Genomic DNA, 21,868 nt, shown 5'->3' on the forward strand with positions numbered 1-21,868 from the left:
TCTCATATTCCAGTCAAAAGATGTTCAGCACCAATCTACCATATCTTTACAACTAACTTCTAGTTAACAGGAAATTCAGGAGCTCAGACACCTCATCAACCAGGTAAATGCAGGAAACAAAACCTTCTACAAAATGGCTTACCTGGTCACTTTACTATATGAGCATCATGAATAAAACTCTGTTCTAGATTGAAAGAAACAAAGAACATAACCACTAGATGCAATGTGTGCCTGATTCTGGACTAGATTTTCATTTGAACAAAACCAGGTGGGAAGAATATTAAGAAAACTGTGAAATATGAATTGGGCAGTAGATGCTATTAAGAAATTACTTATTCATTTTAATTGTGATGACTTTATTTGTATACAAGAGAAAATTCTCATTTTTATAAGATGTACAGTGAATTTTTAAGGTAAACTAGAAAAAAAAATCAAACAAAAAATCCAACTAATGCATAGTCAAAACGAGGATTACACAGAAGAGCAAGACCAAACAACCAAAACGGTAAAAGAAAAATATTAAGGGTTTGAAAGACAGACTTTATTTTTTTTTTTTTTTTTGAAAGACAGACTTTAAAATGAATGAAACAGATCCCAAAACCTAGAATGATTTTGAAATAAACAGCATTTCAACACATCACAGGATTTGGGAAATATAGTAGAAATTCAAACAATTTAACACCAAATAACATTAAATACAGTAATAATGTCAGCGAGCCAGAGGAATCAAGGGGGAGAGGCAGAGGAGATGGCTGTCTGCTGAGGAGACAGCTGAAAGCCTCAATGAAGTGAGTGGTACTAAATACAGAATCAAAGCCTGGAACTTGGGGATGGAGGTTTAAGGCAGATTAAACCTAGAGTCTTGGAGCAAGAAGAGAGGGAACAGAGCAAGGGGAAGACTGTGGCTGCCCCACTATCTTTTCCCTCAGCTTCTATTCCACTAAGTATGCTATCTACTGTTGTTCAGTCACTAAGTCATGTCCAACTCTTTGTGACCCCATGGACTGCAGCACACCAGACTTCCTTGTCTTTCATTGTCTCCAAGAGTTTGCTCAAACTCATGTCTGTTGATTCAGTGATGCCATCCAACCATCTCATCCTCTGTCATCCATATGCTGTTCCAATGACTAACCTGGCAGCTGCCACTGAAGCAGGCTACAACCCATCCTTCCCACCCTTTCTCATCACTCCTCATTTAATTCCCCTGGGGCTCCAAAGACAAACCCTCATGATCTGGAATCTGATGATCCACAAGAAATCATTTACTGGTATCCAGTAATATTTGCTTACCTAGCACAGAAGAGCTCTAACTGGCTCACAGAAACACGAATAGTTGAAAAAAAAAAAAAAAAAAGATATATGTATGCTCTTCAATATTTTAGGAAATTTGACTCTAGTGGCAAAGTGGCTTAATAAGTTATCCAGTAAGTAACTTCCTTGTATTTCAAAATAAATAGTACTAGAAATTAAGTGAAGGGTTTACAAAGAATTATATTCTTAATGATTAAATACATTCAAATGGTAAGGATCAGTTGTGTTAAAAAAGACAAGAGAGCATGGTAAAGCTGCAAGATATAAAATTAATACATAGAAATCCCTTGCATTCCTATACACTAACAATGAGAAAACAGAAAGAGAAATTAAGGAAACAATCCCATTGCAATGAAAAGAATAAAATACTTAGAAATAAATTTACCTAAAGAAACAAAAGACCTATATATAGAAAGTTATAAAACACTGATGAAAGAAATCAAAGATGATACAAATAGATGGCGAAATATACCATGTTCATGGATCGGAAGAATCAATATAGTGAAAATGAGTATACTACCCAAAGCAATCTATAGATTCAATGCAATCCCTATCAAGCTACCAACGGTATTTTTCACAGAACTAGAACAAATAATTTCACAACCTGTATGGAAACACAAAAAAACCTCGAATAGCCAAAGCAATCTTGAGAAAGAAGAATGAAACTAGAGGAATATACCTGCCTGACTTCATACTATACTACAAAGCTACAGTCATCAGCATGGTACTGGCACAAAGACAGAAATATAGATCAATGGAACAAAATAGAAAGCCCAGAGATGAATCCATCCACCTATGGACACCTTATCTTTGACAAAGGAGGCAAAAATATACAATGGAGAAAAGACAATCTCTTTAACAAGTAGTGCTGGGAAAACTGGTCAATCAGCTGTAAAAGAATAAAACTAGAACACTTTCTAACACCATACACAAAAATAAACTCAAAATGGATTAAAGATCTAAATGCAAGACCAGATACTATAAAATTCCTAGAGGAAAACATAGATTACTCTCTGACGTAAATCACAGCTAGATCCTCTATGACCCACCTCCCAGAGTAATGAAAATAAAAGCAAAAATAAATGGGACTTAATTAAATTTAAAAGCTTTTGCACAATGAAGGAAACTATAAGCAAGACAAGAAAAGACAGCCTTTTGAATGGGAGAAAATAATAGCAAATGAAACAACTGCCAAAGAATTAATCTCCAAAATATATAAGCAGCTCAATACCAGAAAAATAAATGACCCAATCAAAAAATGGGCCAAAGAACTAAACAGACATTTCTCCAAAGAAAACATACAGATGGCTAAGACACACATGAAAAGATGCTCAACATCATTCATTATCAGAGAAATGCAAATCAAAACCACAATGAGGTACCATCTCACATTGGTCAAAATGGTTGTCATCAAAAAGTCTACAAACAGTAAATGCTGGAGAGGGTGCAGAGAAAAGGGAACCCTCTTACACTCTTGGTGGGAATGCAAACTAGTACAACCACTATGGAGAACAATGTGGATGTTCCTTAAAAAACTGGAAACAAAACTGCCATATGACCCAGCAATCCTGTTGCTGGGCATACACATCAAGGAAACCAGAATTGAAAGAGGCAAGTGTAACCCAATGTTCACTGCAGTACTGTTTACAATAGCTAGGACATGGAAGAAACCTATATGTCCACCAGCAGACGAATGGATAAGAAAGTTGTGGTACATATACACAGCAGAATTCAGCTGTTAAAAAGAACACATTTGAGTCAGTTCTAATGATGTGGATGAAACTGGAGCCTATTATACAGAGTGAAGTAAGTCAGAAAGAAAAACACCAACACAGTACATTAATGCATACATATGGAATTTAGAAAGATGGTAACGATGATCCTATGTGCAAGACAGCAAAAGAGACACAGATGTAAAGAACAGACTTTTGGACTCCGTGGGAGAAAGCGAGGGTGGGATGACTTGAGAGAATAGCATTGAAACATGTACATTACCATAGGTGAAACAGATGACCAGTCCAAGTTCCATGCATGAAACAGGGCACTCAAAACCAGTGCACTGGGATGACCCAGAGGGATGGGATGGGGAGGGAGATGGGAGGAAGGTTTGGGATGGGGGAACACATGTACACCCGTGACTGATTCATGTCAATGCATGGCAAAAACCACGACAATATTGTAATTAGCCTCCAATTAAAAAAAAAAAAAAAAAAGCTACCTAACACATATATATGGAATCTAGAGAGAGGGCACTGATGAACCTAGATGCAATGCAGCAATGGAGATGCAGATGTGGTGAGCGGATTGTGGACACAGTGGGGGAGAGAGAGGATGTGATGAATTGGGAGAGTAGCACTGAAACATGTCCATTACCCTATGTAAAATAGACAGCCAATGGGAATTTGCTGTATGATGCAGGGAGCTCAAATCTGGTGCTCTGTGACAACCTGGGGGTGGGGTGGGATGTGAGGTTGGAGGGAGGTAGGTTCAAGAAGGAGGGGGCCTATGTATACTTAGGGCTGATTCACGCTGATGTATGGCAGGGACCAACACAACGTTATAAAGCAATTATCCTCCAATTAAAAATAAATAAACTTATTTTTTAAAAGGGAAAATTACTCTCACCATACTGGCGTATCTGAGTACACTCGAGTACCTTTGTGCAGTAGAGTATCTTAGCACACTGGAGCACCTTAGAGCCATTGGCCTGGCTCAGCAGCTGCTGAGTGGGAGGAAGGACCTTCCCCATTCCTGACCAGGACACATGCCAAGCCTGGAGAGCTGCAATCTAATCTCCCTGAAGTGCTAAACACAGGAAGCTGAGTCTAAGTGGGTATGATTTCCTGCCACTTCTTCACTCTCCCCTTTTTTGTTTTTGTTTTTAATCTCCTTCTCCCATATCATTCTATACAAGCAAAGTAAGGAAAGACCCCTGTCTCTTGCTAGGTTATAATGCCAAGCAAGAGCCAGCCATTAGGGGGCAAGGTAGAGCTGTGCCAAATCAACTCTCCCTTCCTCGCCCCCCACAAAAAAACAAAATTGTGTGGCCTCCAGCAAAGTCACAGGAAAGCTTTCTAACCCAGCTCAGGTGTGGTACTGCTAACATTTTGGAGACAGGATTATATACATTCACGGAATCTATACCCATCAGTATTAGTCATCTGCAAGGTCCTGAATTTTTGACTGACCACTTCCACTTACCCAGCAGAGGAAATTTATGAACCAAGTCCACCACCACCACTAAGTTCTATAGATCATGCCCCTTCTACACCAGTATCGCCTGAGAAGCCAAAGAATGAAGCCTTGGTGATAGCCCCTTACCCACCACAATGTTTGTTTTAATGTATTATTTCCAGGTCCCTAATAACTAAAAAGGCTCATGACTGGAGCTTGGAATTGGTGTTCTTGTCTAAGTAGCCAGAGTGCCCTTGGCACTGGCCATGTCATTTATATTTTTGAGCCTCCACTTCATCAACTATAAAGTAAGTTAGGTGAACAGAAAGGAAAGGCAAACGGACTTCTGCTTTACTTCATATGATCCAGTACAGTTAAATTTTCTTTTCTTTGACAAGCATGTAACTTTTCTAGTAGAAATATTTAAAGAGTGGCTTAAAATAAATGACTTCTAACAACCCTTCCACATATAATAATCTTAAAGTCTTAAGTTCATCCAGATCTCTAAGGTCCGTATGTGCAGCCTCCACCCTTCAAGCGTGGGAAATAGTCAAGACCCCAAAGCCAACCAGTACAGCATACGATCTGAGTTTAGGGAGCACAAGGTCTGTGTTTAGGGAGCAGAGGGTCTGTGGTTAGGAAGCACAGGAGCATGAGCAAGGGCTTTCCCTCTCTGTCCAGGTAAAAAGACCAATGAGAAAGATCTCTTACTGCTACACAGCTTGTAGTTTTGTGTGCAGTTGCCACAAGAACTCAACATGTCCAGCTTTTTACTCTCACATTGTCATCTCAGGCTATAATAAAACTAGCTCATTGCCCTCACTGAGTCCTCTGCCTGCTGACTACAGCACAGAAATAACTTCTCTGGCATTCACCTACCACCATCCAAAATCCAAAAGAAAAGCCTCTCTTTTCTCAGCTTGTATCTTCCCACTCAGACCAGAGTTATATGGTTTTCCCATTTCTAACCTCTGAGACCTAGGTGATGTTGGTTAAGTTCAGGTCATCTTCACATTTATGCAGTAATTCTAGGAAAGGACTAATGGATACTGCTGAAATACTGTTACTGTTGAAAACTCTTTGAGATTTACTCTCTTTGCTCCTGAAACCAGCCAGAGAACTGGATTTTCAGTTGACCATGGGAGGCGGAGATAGAGCTTCATCACAGACATGCCCATATAAACTCCTCCTTATATACATCAGGCACCTTGCCCTCTTTACTAAAGTTTCCAGAATTAAGCAATGAAGTTTAGTTTCACTTATCACAAGCAAATTACATGAACAGGTAGAGGAAGGCGAAAAGGATAAAGAAACAGCAAATCTATACTTCCAAGCTGCCGTTTCTACCTTCTTCCTCCTGCCTTCTCTTCTTTCTTGTCCACTGTCCCCCAAACATTATTTAGCTATTCTCTCTTTCATTCAACACACTTTCAGTAAGCACTAAGCCAGGTGGTGGAGATGTACCAATAAACATGGCCCATTCCCTTGAATAGGTGGAAGCCGTGTTTTTAGTCGCTCTTGGTGGAAGCTGTGTTTAGTTGCTCAGTCATGTCTGACTCTTTGTGACCCCATGGACTGTATGTAGCCTGACAGGTTCCTCTGTCCATTGGGATTCTCCAGGCAGGAATACTGGAGTTGGTTGCCATGCCCTCCTCCAGAGGGTCTTCCCAACCTAGGGAATGAACTCGGGTCTCCAGCATTGCAGGAGGATTCTTTACCGTCTGAGCCACCAGGGAAGCCCAAGAATACTGGAGTGGGTAGCCTATCCCTTCTCAGGGGATCTTCCCGACCCAGGAATCAAACTGGGGTCTTCTACCTTGCAAGCTGATTCTTTACCAGCTGAGCTACCAGGGAAGCCTCTTGGTGGAAGAGAACTATCCAAAGACTTATAATATAAGTGACAGCCTGTTGCAACCACCTGAAAGTATGAAAAAATTGATGATTCCAACAAAATGGTGAATTGTATTCAATGGAATTCGAAGCTGAATCACGATAAGACATTTATTCTGACCCTCTGTATACACTTCCTAAAGGAAAACAGTAGATCTGCACAATGCCCACAGGAGATAGAAAATTTTAAAGTTATTATCCGTGACAACATAATTTTTATTCAGCAATAATTGGATATGTTTTATGTTCATCCTGTTCAAAAAGAAAGTTTATCAAACTTTACAGCTTCATACAATATTTTTTGTAAGTGAGGAAATCAGTGTGGAGGAAAAACGGGGGCAGGAAAAATTTGATGAAGCCATGAGATAAGACTGGCAAATAGAACACAGCCCACCAAGATACTGTATGCTGGGTGAGAGCTGACCACAAACCTAGCTCTGAGCATTCTGGCAGCCAAGGGTAAAAAAGGAGAAACATGACCAGTTCCATGACTCACAGTGTCCACGTAATAATTTTTCATAGGACTAAAACCTGAAGTAACCTCTCCCTAGGTCCTCCAACACTCATGTTCACATTCTTCCTTTCAGAATTAAATTTCTTTAATATCCAATTTCACTTTTCACACCTTGCCTATAACATGTATTTTAAAATAACAGATAATATATCTTCATTATTTGCTTTAAAAGAAATAAAACTATCATTTGTATTTAGTATGCTATTCTGCACAAAGCCTCAGGGTCCAGAGAATGGCTTGTGCATCAGGCAGCAATGATAAAACACCATGGTCATTGTTTTAAGACTTCACAAAACAGAAGTTCACCTTGATATTTTCTTGGACTGAAAATCTATAGCTATGGCTTTTCCTGACTGCATCATCTGCCATGTGTTTAAATCGTATACTTGTAGAACATGAGGACTGATTCAACACAGTAAATTTTCCTGAATTTTTTGAAGACAAATTGACACTAAAAATAATCATGGGTCCAATACTTAATACCTGGGCTGCTCAGCAGCAGCAAAAGCAGCCATACCATTTATGAAGCACTTACTATATGTCCAGGGTTAGTCTATGTACTTTATATACATACCTCCAATCTTCAAAATAGTTTAAGAATGTTAGTATTAACTACATTTTACAGATGATGGGAAAAAATGAAGATCATTAAAATAGCAAATATCTTTGTTTTTAAATGTTGTATTATACATGTTCAAAAATTCACAAAAGTTGAGATTATACTATAATCTAACATATTCCACCAAGATTCAACTAAAGATTTTCCCAAATTTCCTTTACACACCATTTTTTTGATGAAGTTTTTTATAGAAAAGTCTTAGTCATATAATTTCACCCCTATATTAGTACACCATTTTTTAAAAATAAAGACGGATCCTTATTTAATCCAATGCCAAAGCCCAACAAAGTCAATGATAATTTCTTGGAATCATCTCATAATTACTTTGGAGTCACAAGTCAAATATCCCAAATTTTCTCTAAGTCTTTTTACAGTTGGTTTGTTCAGATTAGGATCCAAAGAAAATCCACCCATTTAGTTATTTCTCTTGAGTTTTCCACACCTCTTTTTTCCCTATCTCTGGTTGCTTTAAGCAAATGTCTCTTTTGAGGCGTGATTCACATATCATAAAATTCACACTTTTAAAGTGTATAATCTTAATATATTCACAAGACCATGCAATCATCACACTATGTAATTCCCAACACTATGTAATTTGCTGTGAGTTTTGTCACACTAAAAAGGAACCAGCACACATTAGCAGTTACTGCCTATCCCCCACTCCCAGGCTATGGCAACCATTAATCTACTTTCTGTCTCAGTGAGTTTTTCTATTCTGGAGATTTCATATAAATGAAATCACAAAAGCAAATGTATTTTGAGTGTCTATCAGATTAGGTACCATTGACAGATATAGATAGGTACCATAAATACATATGACATAAATTCTGTCAATAACAGATAGTCAACAAATACCAACGCATTATATTTGCCATATAAATACTACATTATGAATGCTCTAAACTCATGGTTTTTATCCTTCACCTCACAAACATACATAGAAGAAACAGAATTCATGTATGTGACATACTAATGGGTTACCTACATGTGACAGGAAGTCCAGTTTTCTGCTGGCCATAATTCCCACAATAACCAACAGTTAACCAAAAATGAAAGTTCACCATAATGGTGGCTCAGTGCCTGTCTTACAACTCCCAGCTTCCTCTTGCTGTCAGAAAAGCATACCAGAATGCAAATTGGAGAAATAGAGATAACATGTATTTTTACATTTATTTTTAGTATACCATTCACACACTTTAGCACATTATAAGGAAGGAAGTAAAGAGCTAGTGGTTAAGGGAACAGCCCCCAGAATGCGCATATTCTCCAGGGTCAGACTTGTACACCCCTTTACCACATAACAGCCATGTGACCTTTGGCAATGATTTAATCTCTAAGTTTCAGTTTCCCTGTATGTCAAATGGAGATACTAATGAGTATGACTGCTTTCAAGATTTAACACAAAACTCTTATGAAGAAAATCTGCTTACTAAATGTTGGTTAGTGGCAGTAATACTTGTGATCATTTCACTATTTTTAACAAATCACATATGCCACTTCACAACTGACAGAGCCACTTCCGTTTGCAGCTGTCAGCATGTGTGAGACTGACCACCAGAGAGGAACGGATAAAGTAGCTCAATCATCCACACCCTGGCATATTAACATTGAAGGGAAATAACAACCTGAACTTGGAGAACTTGAAACTCAGAAACATTAAGATAAGTGACTTGTTACTCCCCTGTCTCAAGATCCCCACCAGACCTCACCACCAACTCTATGAAGCTACTTACGGACTGAGAGGAGCACAGGTATTAGAAACGTCCGTCACCAACAGGCTTTCCTTTCCGGTACGCTGGAGACAGAAACCACCTCCCCAGACAACCTTCCTTTGCCTGTGCTCTAGGCTTCCTATCATACCCAGGATTTCTAACCCCCTGCCTTGGATCTCTCTCATTTGTGTGGTTACCTTTCCTTTATATTAATTATCACTATACTATTTGTTCACTAGCATATTTCCTGGCAATCATTTTTCCTGGCAATAATAGACTTAGGTAATGTTTATTGAAAGTTAAGTCTTAAGGAAGAAGATTGTATCTGTAAAATTTTATTCTTTTGCCTCATGATCCTAGGCAATAAGCTTTCTCTTCAGCCTCTATCTACTCGTAGGGCTCAATATAGCATGGAGAAGAGAAGATGGCGTCCTCATCCTTTTTTAGTTCAGGAGCTAAAGTGAAACAACACACAATGGGTGCTTCAAGACGCTCCATGAGAACTGCAGACATCTATTCCTTAGGGAACATGGACCCTCTACCTTTGAGGAACAGAAAATGCCTCTGCTCCCCACAATCTGTCCCACAGCAGAGACCCAAGGGAGCTGAGTTAGGAATTACAACACTCCCAGGAATTTCCAGGGTGGCAGGGGTTGCAGAGAGGGGCACTACCCCCTGAAGACATTCGTGGCACAAAGTCAAAGAGCTAATACATAATATACACAGTCTAACTTTAGAGGGTAAGCCTTCTAGACTTGAAATAACTAGCTGGTACCTAGCCCAGGAGTGAAGTACCCCCAAAATTACTACCAATTACAGCAGAATATTATGTAACATTTAAAAAGAATGTGGTAAGGACATGTATACTGATGAAAATATCAAGATACAGAAGAGTATTCGTGGGTATTCACATATTGTTTCTAAAAAACAAAAACAAACTAGACGGAGATACTTCAGTCTTACCAGTGGACCTCTAAAATGCAGAATTTGGAGGGTAGAGAGAAAGAAAATGGAGAATTTCCCTTTTTATTTTATATCCCTCTGAAGAGTATAAATTTGTTATGAATTAATGATAAAAACACCTGCTGGAGATTTGCCAAAATATGAAATAATTTTTTTATCAGCCTAAGTAACATCTCTTTATAAACAATTCACCTTCTGGCATCAATATGTATCAACACACATGAAAAGAAAAGCCATCTAAATTAGAGAACCTGAATTATTCAAGAAGCATAAACTGCTATGCAAGATAAACAGAAAAACAGATCAGCTACATTTGATTTGACCACTTGACCAGATTTATCAGAAATTTTACATGAAAATCATTTAAAAATCGAGAATTAAGATAATGCAAGACTAAAATGTCTTTTTCTAACTTTTTCTTTGGTCATGAGAAACAGGAAGGCAAATCACAAAACAGAAATCCAAGTATCTCTTGGAAAAAGTCTGATATATTTAGGGTATAAATCTGGTTCTCTTCTCTATGTGTTCAAAAAGCATCAGAGTTTCTTACCTGATCACAGATCAGTTCCCACTTTTTCTCATTGTCATACTGCCGCAGCAACCTGGCTTTGTCAGGGGGTAGGTTCATAGCATTCTGTAAGAAAAAAAAAAGAAAGAAATATGTCACATCTCACAACAAGAATAACAGGCCACTCATGGGCAGGCCAAAGAATACTACTATGGTTCTTTAATGACTTCAACTCCTAGCATTTGATGAAATAGAAACACCCTATACACGTCATTTAAATATCAAATTGCTTGAATGGGAGGAGACAGGCTCTGAAGTCCTATGTTGGGACACTGGGGTGATCTGCTCTGAACTACAGATTTGCATTTCAGCAAAAGTAATTACTTCTTCACTTAATAGTCGGCTCCCAGTCTTCTCAACAAAGCACCAGAGGTTATTGAGAAGGTACTGTCCCAATTTTCTTTTCCAGGGATAAGAGTCTTCCATTTTGAACAGTGGGAACTTGATTTTGTTATATCCTTATCAAAATTTGCTCCCAATTCCTTTTGAAGTACTACAGCCCCACCAGACACAGAACAGAAAACACTAAAAGAAAACTCAACGAACAGAACCATTGATAGATAACATCAATAACATCAACTTTGACTCGCTTTGATAGACTATGAGTAAGGGAACAGATGAAAGAAGAGAAAAAAACAATGCAACCAGTTTTTGTCCCCTCTGTGAGAGGACAGCACTCCTTCATGACATAGGTTAATATCAGTAACCTCTACTTTCAATTTAGCTGAGAAATGGGGTTTGCAGTGAGAAATGGATCATGAGCTAAAAGATGTCCAGACATCAGACTTCATGAAACCCTCCTCCATTAATAGAGCACACTTTCTATAGTGTTGATGGTAATTTTCCTAGGGCTTCCCTGGTGGCTCAGTCAGTAAAGAATCTGCCTGCAATGCAGGAGACCTGGGTTTGATCCCTGGGTTGGGAAGATCCACTAGAGGACGGCACAGCTACTCACTCTAGTATTCTTGCCTGGAGAATCCCCATGGACAGAGGAACCTAGCGGGCTGCAGTCCATGGGGTCCGCAAAGACATGGACACGACTGAGCAACTAAGGACACATTCAGATACATACACATTAGTCAATGTCCCAAATAACCAATCATATACATTTTCAAGATACTTGTCTTGGGTCTGATGTGATTTCAAGATACTTGGGCATGGAGCATGTCAGAAAGAGAGAGCCCCAGAAGAAATTCCTACCTTTTCCCCTGGTCTCCCTAAAGCTCCCATGCTTTAAACAACTGAGCCAAATATTCAACTAATTTCATATATTAACTGTCCCATCTAATCCCTTGTATCAACACTCTAAATCATATCTGGCTCATAATAAATAATATAGCCCCTTGCCTGGGTCAATATTTGAGTAGACAAATGTAGAGGTCTTGAACTTATAATGTTCAAATCCCTAGCTCTCTGGAGGACTTGGACTTACAGAGAAATGGTTCCCCTTGCCACTATTATTGTCTCATGTCATCCAGGAAAACAAATTTAATAGAGCCAAGGGTGGGTGAGTTATTCTGACTTAATAGCAGACAATTAACCTTTGATGATTTTGACTGATACAACTGAAGCATTTTCCCCAAAGCTCAATCTAGTATCCAGACTAATGTGCATAAGGAGGTAGTAGATATGTACCACTTATCAATTTGAGTCTAATAACCTTTTTCAGAATATTAATTTTTTAATAACCCCAAAGCTTACAACATTATTAGAAAATCTTTAGACTCCAGAGTTTTCAATGATACTACCAAGGTTTCTCCATAAAAATATCTAAAATGGGAAAAATATTTTCATATGGCCTATCTCTATGGAATATCTACTTCAAGTAAAACAGAAAATAACTACTTGTATTTATTGGCAATTACACTTTTATAATACTCAACAACCACCCCTGACATAAAGCAAAGGAGAATTCCATACGTGTCTTTCTGAGGGAGCCCAACATTATTGATCATTAAATAACCAGCCCATAATTGCTTATTTGCACCCAAGAGATAGATTATTTCCTCTTAAACTGATTTTGACCCTCATGTTAGTACCCCTGGCTGTGCATTAAATATGAACAATAAGATTAGAAGGGAGATTAATGAGTTTTTTCCCCCGAGTCTTTATTAACCTCTCGTGATACAAAGCGGTAACACAATGAATACCTAAACTCCTACAAGGTGCCGAGCACTGTATGGGCACTCTGTATGCATAATTTCATCTTCGTAACAAGCCCATGGGATAGATATAACTTCCCCAATTTTACAAATGAGAAAACAGGCCTAGGAGTGCTTACTCAAGGTTAGACTTCTTTACAGAAGAAAACAGGACCTAAACTTAGTCTATTGGACTCCAAGGACAAATAGTAAAAATGCCAGGCTTTTTTTTTTCGGGGGGGGGGGCGGGCATCAAAGTAGAATGGCAAATAACTGACTTTCTGTTAGTACTCCACAAGACAATCACGCAGAAGCAGTATGCAAATAGTGATACGGAAATTAGATGCAGGCCCTGTTGTTACTGCAAAGAGAAAGCCAAGATAATCCTTTCTGGATCAACTTTTCTTTTAATAAAACAGTCCTTCATTCAAATGTTTAGGAAGCACCACCCTAGCACAAGCACTGTGCTCCACAGCACAGTGGGGACCCTAACAGATAGAGCCTCCATGGGGCATCATATTCCAATGAGATGAAGGTGAAACAAACTAATCTTCTCAAACTCTGAGAAGTCCTGTTAGAGATTATCAGAAGGCAACTTATAGACTGAACTATCTGCAAAGAGGGCTTCCCTGGTGGCTCAGATGGTCAAGAATCTGCCTGCAATGCAGGAGACCTGGGTTTGATCCCTGGGTTGGGAAGATCCCCTGCAGAAGGCAATTCTTGCCTGAAGAATTCCACGGACAGAGAGCATGGAAAAGCTATGGTTTTTCTAGTCATCATGTACGGATGTGAGACCTGTACCATAAAAAAGGCTGAGAGCCAAAGAATTGATGTCTTCAAACTGTGGTGCTAAAAAAGACTCCTAAGAATACCATGGACAGAAAGGAGATCAAACCAGTCCATCCTAAAGGAAATCAACCCTGAATTTTCATTGGAAGGACTGATGCTGAAGCTGAATTCTTTGGCCACCTGATGCAAAGAGCTGATTCATGGGAAGGACCCTGGTGCTGGGAAAGAATGAAGGCACGATGAGAAGGGGACGACAGAGGATGAGATGGTTGGATGGCATCATGGACTCAATGGGCATGAGTTTGAGCAAACTCCTGGAGATACTGAAGGACAGGGAAGCCTGGCATGCTGAAGTCCATGGGGTCGCAAAGAGACAGACATGACTGAGTGACTGAACAACAACAACATCTGGAAAGACTTCCTAAGGAAAAGATAACAATTAAGGTTAAGTTCCAGAAATGAGAAAAGGTGAGTCAGGTAAAGAGTGGATGGCAGTGTTCTGGGCAGAGAAAACAGGGGAAAGATGCTAAGGTAAGGAACAGCTGGATATATCAAAGCTGAAAGTGAGTCAACATGGCTGGAGAGAAAACAAGAGAGGAAATGAGGGAAAGATAAAGTGGGAGAGGTGAGTCAAGGTTGGGCCATGTCCAGCCATGTAGGACTGGAGTCAATACTTTTCCTTTGCTCTACAGTACAATGAGAAACCAGTGAAGGCTTGTAAGCATGAGATGACATAATCAGGTTATGTTTTACAAAGATTATCATGGGTGCTTTATGGACAACTGATTAGAAACAGCACAAATGGAATCAGGGGAACCAGTTGAGAGTAGTTCAAATGAACGGCAGCAGCCAGGGCAGTAGTTCGAATGAATGCCAGTAGGCTGGGACAAGGCAGGTGAGATCTCGACTGAAGCAGGTGGATAGGTGTCAGAAATAGTATGTGAAACTGACTGGATAGACTTAAGGGCTGAGGGAGAATGTTGAGTGTTAACACCTGGTTTCTACCTTGAGTCACTAGGTGAACGGTGGTCTGTTTAAGAGGGGCACGCTGCAAAGGTGGCATGGATCTGGAGGAGGCGGTGAAGAATAAGATCTCTAAATGGCCCTAACTGGTTAGGTATATGATAGCTAAGAAACATCCAAGAAAACACTCAAGCAGTCAGGTAGATGTATAGTTCTGAAGGTCAGAAGAAAGGTCTGCATCTTTCTGAATGAGAAGAGTCCTAAGTCTTTCTGAACCTGAGAACTAGTTATCATCAGCACCCACACATAAAAACACACACTCGGTAATCATTCACCAAGCATTTAAAATCAACCTTTAACCAGGTCAAGCCTCTGAGCAGTTCAGGTATACATTACCCAGCTTAATAAATCTATAAGGACTGTGAGGAAGCAGCTCCATTTAAAATCAGACCCTCCACAGAGGCCTGGTTAAAGTTCAGGGATGTTGTGATTAGCTGGCAAGAACTGCCCTTAGACTTTCTGAGAATGCATTCATTCCTTTTGAGCTGTATAGGGCAGGCCTTGGGAATCCAAGCTAAACGTTTGTGCAGGTAACTCCTGAGAGCCCAAGCTGTTTTCTGAGGAATCTGATGTGAAGAGTCCACTCATTAGAAAAGACCCTGATGCTGGGGGAAATTGAGGGCAGGAAGAGAAGGGGACAACAGAGGATGAGATGGTTGGATGACTTCATCGACTCAATGGATGTGAGTTTGGCAAACTCTGGGAGATAGAGAACAAGGAGGCCTGGTGTCCTGCAGTCCATGGGGTTGCAAAGAGTCTTAACACAACTTAGCCACTGAACAACACTGGCTGTCTCTCCAGGCTCCACTACTGTCTGTATAAAAATGGACTGCCCTTCTATTCGGCAGAAAACGTACAACTTCCAAGTGGTCCTAACCCCTGTGACAACTCAACCTCATACATACTTAGTGGTATCTCAACACAGAGCACTCCTTCTCTCCATTTTTTTTTTTTCCCTGTAAGGAATGTCCCCTTCTATTCCACCTGGCAAATTTTAAGAATCAGCTCAAATATCATTTACCATTAGAACCTTCAGCCAACTACTCCAAGAAGACATACCCTCTGGTTGGGCTCTGACAACACTGTATGCTGCTGCTGCTGAGTCGCTTCAGTCGCGTCCAACTCTGTGCAACCCCATAGACAGCAGCCCACCAGGCTCCCCCGTCCCTGGGATTCTCCAGGCAAGAACACTGGAGTGGGTTGTCATGTCCTTCTCCAATGCATGAAAGTGAAAAGTGAAAATGAAGTCGTTCAGTCGTGTCCTACTCAGCGACCCCATGGACTGCAGCCCACCAGGCTCCTCCATCCATGGGATTCTCCAGGCGAGAGTACTGGAGTTCCTTTACAGCACCACACACACCGTGCCTTAATCATCTGTGAGCCTATCTAAATCACTCCCCAACTAAGTACTTCAAGGATAATTTCTTTTGTTAATCCCCAAATCAGATACAGTACAAGGCAAACAGGAGGCACTCAACAAGCTGCTGAATCAATGAAAAGCAAGCTAACTCATATTATTCAGTCTGACAATATCTTCACTGATATAGCATTTATGCTTTAGCTACTGACAAAGTCTACAAACTAAAGAGCCTTTTTTCTTATAAAAGCTCAATGATAATGTCTATTACTTATTAGTAATTACCTTCCAAACAGGAATTCATGGGGTAACAAATCAAGTTCAATTCTAGCAACATTTCCTTAAAAGGAAAAATATTTTACACATCCTTCTGCCACATATAATAATCCATGGAACCTGAACTTTGTTTTGTTGCCAGTAAATTCAAATCAGTATCAACTGTAATAATTAGTCTAATCCAAAAGTTCCTTAGGGGCTTCCCAGGTGGCACAGTGGTAAAGAATCCGCCTATGTAGGAGATGCAGGTTCGATCCCTGGGTCTTGAAGATCGCCTGGAGAAGGAAATGGCAACCACTCCGGTATTCTTGCCTGGACAATCCCATGGACAGAGGGGCCTGGCGGGCTACAGTCCATAGGACTTGCAAAGAGTTGGACATGACTTAGCAACTAATTGACAAATGAAAGGGGTAGTTACCTTTATGGTAGATATTGTTTTTAAATTCACTTTCCATCTCAGAATATTTTAAAAATGGAAGATTTAATAACTAGATAACAACACAATATGCAAGTTTCTGGGTATTTCATGGAGAAATTATGGTTAAGAGAGTCTATAAGAGTCTATACATTAGAAGTGATACTTATAGATTATCATATACAACACAGAGAAGAATGAAAGTTCCCAAACCATTCAGAACCAGATAAACCCAAGCCTTAGGAATAGAGTTTTCTGGTCTCAGCTCTTGCCCTGGATTCATGGGAACAACGAAACCTTGCAAAAGATCTTCTTTTCCCCCGATATCTTCAAGGCTCCTGTTGAGAAATCCACAGTAACATGCAGACACAGGAGTGAAAGTGAATTATATCCAATACACCTTATGTAATATACTTTTGTTCTTATAATCTCTAAATTAAAGCTTTCAAGTATTAAGTCACCAGATTCTAAACAGAAACTCTGCTCTTACGCAACCACCTGCATACACTTCATAAGCAGCAGTGCTGACGGAAGGAGGCAAAAGATGTTACTAGAGAGAAGGCTAAGACAATCACTGACAGTTCTTGAATGATAAAGGTACAAACATTTTACAGCAACTTAAAAGAAGGAACCATTATGTTTCTTTGAACATGAGCTAAAAAAAAAACAAAACAAAAAACACAGAAAATTTGCTTTTTTTTAACCATGTGTAAGTGTACAGTTCAGTGGTGTTAACTATAGTCACAGTTGGAACTGGACTAGCTAGACCTCAACCCAGACTTGTATCACTTATTATTGGTGATGTGCAGCCACACAACTCGAATCAAAAAGCAAAGCTGAAAAAGCCAGTAAATGAAATTCAAAAACTGAAGATCAGAATCAAAGCTAAGGGTTAAAACCAATAAGATGGACCGTTTATTAATGGTCTGATACATCTCAAACCCTTAGGCTCTTTGCCTTCATTATCCAATTTAATCCACTTTAAAATCCTGACAAGCAGGTATTATCTTCTCCATTTAACAGAGAAGGAAACTAAAGGGCAAGGCGGTTAAGAAGCTCTTCCATGCAGGAGATAGGTGACAGATTCCAAGGCTCAAAAAAGAGGTCTGTATGATCACCTTCTTTCCATGACACTTAAGCTATAATGTTTCTAAAATCTGACCTCAGTGAACCAACTCAACAATCCTACCTGAATACCAGAGACATAGTCATTATGTGCAAGAGTAAGGTGAAAATGCACATATTTATCACTATTTTTAATAAGCTATTACAATTTTCAGACAAAATACTGGCACTTTAACAGAATTCTTCAATTTCTTTAAAAATATAATATAAACTAGAACCCCTTCCCCACCAAAAAGTTACTGGGTCAAATCTTTAGCTAGCCAGGTACTGTGTCAATTCAACAATCACCTCCTAAACCCTGTTAAATATCAAATGAAGGCAGAGATACCAATATAAGGTAAACTTGCACTTCAATGACCCAGAAGAAGAGAAGATAAATCCACAACACACAACTGCACATGTTAGGTAACACAACCAAACTACAGACAAAAAGCCATTACTTTTTGTTAAGGAAAGCAAGAAATGCTATGGACTGATCTTGGGAGTGTGGGGAAAGCATAAAGAATGCCATTTAATGGCATGATCTGGTTTTTAATATTTGGCCTCTGAGGATGGGTCACATGGGTTGCAGTCCTAACTCCGCTACTCATGAATAGGCAATCTCAGGTACATTATTTAAACTAAACCTCAGCTTCCTCACTTAAAAAAAAAAAGGGAGATGGTGGTGGTGATGAGAAGGATGCTGGTGGTAGTAATGCTACTACCCTCCTCGTGAAGTGTGAGGAAAATCAAATTGGATAACGCTTATACTTAACAGAGAGTAAGTACATGAAAGCACTCCCTAGATCTTATCATTCTCATTATTTTAGGTGAATAGAAGCATGAATACAAAAGGCAGAGGACTGTGAACTACACAGAACAGATCAGAGGATAAGGAGAGTGGGTCATGTTAGACCAAGTTAGAAAGGCAGGGCCCTGGACACAGCACAGAATTTCAAACTTACTAGGCAGGCAATGGTAAGTCATCAGCCAAGGAAATGTCTTTAAAAAAGAAAAAAAAAAGCCAGGCGTGGGGTCCTCAACTCACACTAGGTAAAGGGTTGTTCCTCTGTTAATTCTTCCCAGATCACCATTTTTCCTTGCATTATTATTGGGACATCAAGTTGAGTCACTTGATGCTGAATAATGCACCAATTCTCCTATGAGTTCACTTAGAATTGCAACATCTGGGTGGTTGCAAATTCAATAAGTGACCCACCCCTCTGTTTAGCTAACCTCAAAGCCATTTCCTTCCATGCCCTCTATTCTTGTTCCAAACAACTACCTGACATCCTAAATTTTAATATCCTCCTAGCCTAGAGGATGCTGCTGAAATATAGTCCACTTCTTTCCTGGCACAGGTCTCCGGCAGCTAGCCAAATAGTTCCCCAAAGCAAATCATCAGTCAGTCATCTTTCACTGTCACTGTTATTCTTATTTAATCATTGAGGTATTAACATCATTCCTTTGCCAGTGAAGCCCACAGTAGGAGAAATTGGTCTGCTCCTGGTCTAGTTACATCTTAAGAATGCAATCTGACTGGAGAGCTGTCCTTTCCAGGGAAGCTGTGAGAATGAGACAGCTCCCCAGTCTCCCATTCACAATTTTAGTTACAGCCCATTTTCTTGGAAGGTTTTCTTTAAGGACTGAGCTAAATAAAAAGGACTCCTCCATAACTTTTTTATAGTCTAAAAAGTACGGAACTAGAACACAAGCTTGTGATATTTTAGTCTTCTTCTGTTTTTTTCAGAGGTGACCAAACTGACTCCAAAAAATGAAGGCTGTGTTCAAGTTCATTTAACTGGTTATTACCAGACAGAAAAAAAATCTGGGCCAACATGTCTTCTACTCGTTTTCCACTATCGAGAATGAAAGCCCACTTATATCTGTTGTGTGTGTACGTAAGTGTAAGCATATATATTTTAGAAAATCCAATAAAATAATGCATGTAGAGTAGTTAGCACAAAGTCCTCCATTCAGTACATGTTTGATATTGTTGTGTGGGTGCTCAGTGGCTATGTCATGTCCGTCTCTCTGTGACTCCATGTGCTGTAGCCCACTGGGCTCCTCTGTCCATGAGATTTCCCAGGCAAGAACACTGGAGTGGGCTGCCATTTCCTGCTCCATGGGATCTTCCCTATCGCTGCTGCTTAATTGCTTCAGTCGTGTCCAACTCTGTGCGACCCCACAGATGGCAGCCCACCAGGTTCTGCCGTCCCTGGGATTCTCCAAGCAAGAACACTGGAGTGGGTTGCCATTTCCTTCTCCAATGCGTGAAAGTGAAAAGTGAAAGTGAAGTCGCTCAGTTATGTCCGACTCTTCGAGACCCCATGGACTGCAGCCCACCAGGCTCCTCTGTCCATGGATTTTCCAGGCAAGAGTACTGGAGTGGGTTGCCATTGCCTTCTCCGGGGATCTTCCCTACCCAGGGATCAAACTCGAGGCCCGTGTCCTGTGTCTCCTGCACTGGCAGGAGGATTCTTTACCACTGAGCCACCTGGGGAGCCTGTGACATTGTTCCTCTTGCTATTATCATTTTAAAGAATACATGGAATTACTATTATGCTCCCCTCCTACTTAGTAAGCCTCCATCCTTCCCGACTACACAAGTTTCCTTATACCATAGTAATAAGTACCAGCACTGTCTCCACCATTCTTCCTTGACTTGGGGCTTTATAGTCAGAAAACAATTCATTTTATCTGTAAAATTATAAACCTGTAGAAACTTCCATATTTGTTTTTACCAATAAACACAAATTAAAACCAAAAACTTCACAAAGTTGCTTGCAAATAACTGGTGTGTTTTGTTTGGGGGCCATGCTGTGTGGCTTGTTGCTGCTGTTTAGTCACTGTCGGGTCTGACTCTTTTATGACCCCAAGGACTGTAGCCCACCAGGCTCCTCTGTCCATGGGATTCTCCAGGCAAGAATACTGGAGTGGGTGCCATGCCCTCCTCCAGGGGGTCTTCCGTATCCAGAGACCATACTTGAGTCTCCTGCACTGGCAGATGGATTCTTTACCACCAAGCCACCAGGGAAGCCTGGCGGGTAATTTAAAAGATATTAATTCCCTGACCAGGGATGGAACCGGTGCCCCTTGCAGTAAAGTGTGGAGTGCTAACCATTGCACAACCAAAGAATTCCCATACTTTAATCACACTTTCACTACTCTTTGCAAATGAGAATGCACAGGGTTGATTATGTATATATATATACAATTATCTTATTTAATTGCATGGCCAGAGCACCATGAATATGGGTAAAGTGGAAGGAAGAGTCCATGCTACCTACAGAATAGGAGGGCATAGCTACAGTAGTCAACGCCAACTTTTCCCATGGCTCATTTTTCTGCTACTCCCTATACCGCTAACTTAAGTGATTCAACATCCAAAGATGCCAAAACCACATATCCCTCCTCTGGCCATCATGCCAGCTCCTGAAATACAGATTCTTGAGAGCTGGAACCATAAAGAAGGCTGAGTGCCAAAAAATTGATGCTTTCAAACTGTGGTGCTAGAGAAAATTCTTGAGAGTCCCTCGGACAGCAAGGAGATCAAACCAGTCAATCCTAAAGGAAATCAACCCTGAATATTCATTGGAAGGACTGATGCTGAAGTGCCAATAATTGGCCACCTGATGCAAAGAGCCAACTCATTAGAAAAGACTCTGATGCTGGGAAAGATTGAGGGCAGGAGGAAAAGTAGAGGACAGAAAATGAGATGGTTGGATGGCATCACCAAATCAATGAACATGAGCTTGAGCAAACTATGGGAGACAGTGAAGGACAGGGAAGTCTAGCATGCTGGAGTTCATGGGGTTGCAAAGAGTTGGACACGACTGAGTGACTGAACAACAATAACCATAATCAAACAGAAAGGGAATAAATGGAAAGAAACATTCAATCTCTTTCAAACCACATATCTGATTTCCTTTGGAGACCTGATGTCTGATTCCCTGACATGCTCTGGAACTCAAAACAGTTGTTTACATCTGTCTGCCAATTGCTATTCCAA

The 21,868-nt window shown here is 40.1% G+C and overlaps 1 protein-coding gene across 5 annotated transcripts in view; it reads right to left on the reverse strand.

The window, feature by feature from the left end:
- The window catches only part of FMNL2 (formin like 2), a 332,616-nt gene that overhangs the window by 133,268 nt on the left and 177,480 nt on the right, over positions 1–21,868 (reverse strand). For all 5 annotated transcript variants that reach the window (NM_001206821.1, XM_010802031.3, XM_005202499.5 and 2 more), the window contains 1 exon segment: positions 10,734–10,817. In NM_001206821.1, coding sequence (NP_001193750.1) covers positions 10,734–10,817 — 84 coding nt within the window.

The sequence above is a fragment of the Bos taurus genome, chromosome 2 (genome assembly GCF_002263795.3).
Source record: "Bos taurus isolate L1 Dominette 01449 registration number 42190680 breed Hereford chromosome 2, ARS-UCD2.0, whole genome shotgun sequence".
Taxonomy (NCBI): Eukaryota; Metazoa; Chordata; class Mammalia; order Artiodactyla; family Bovidae; genus Bos; species Bos taurus.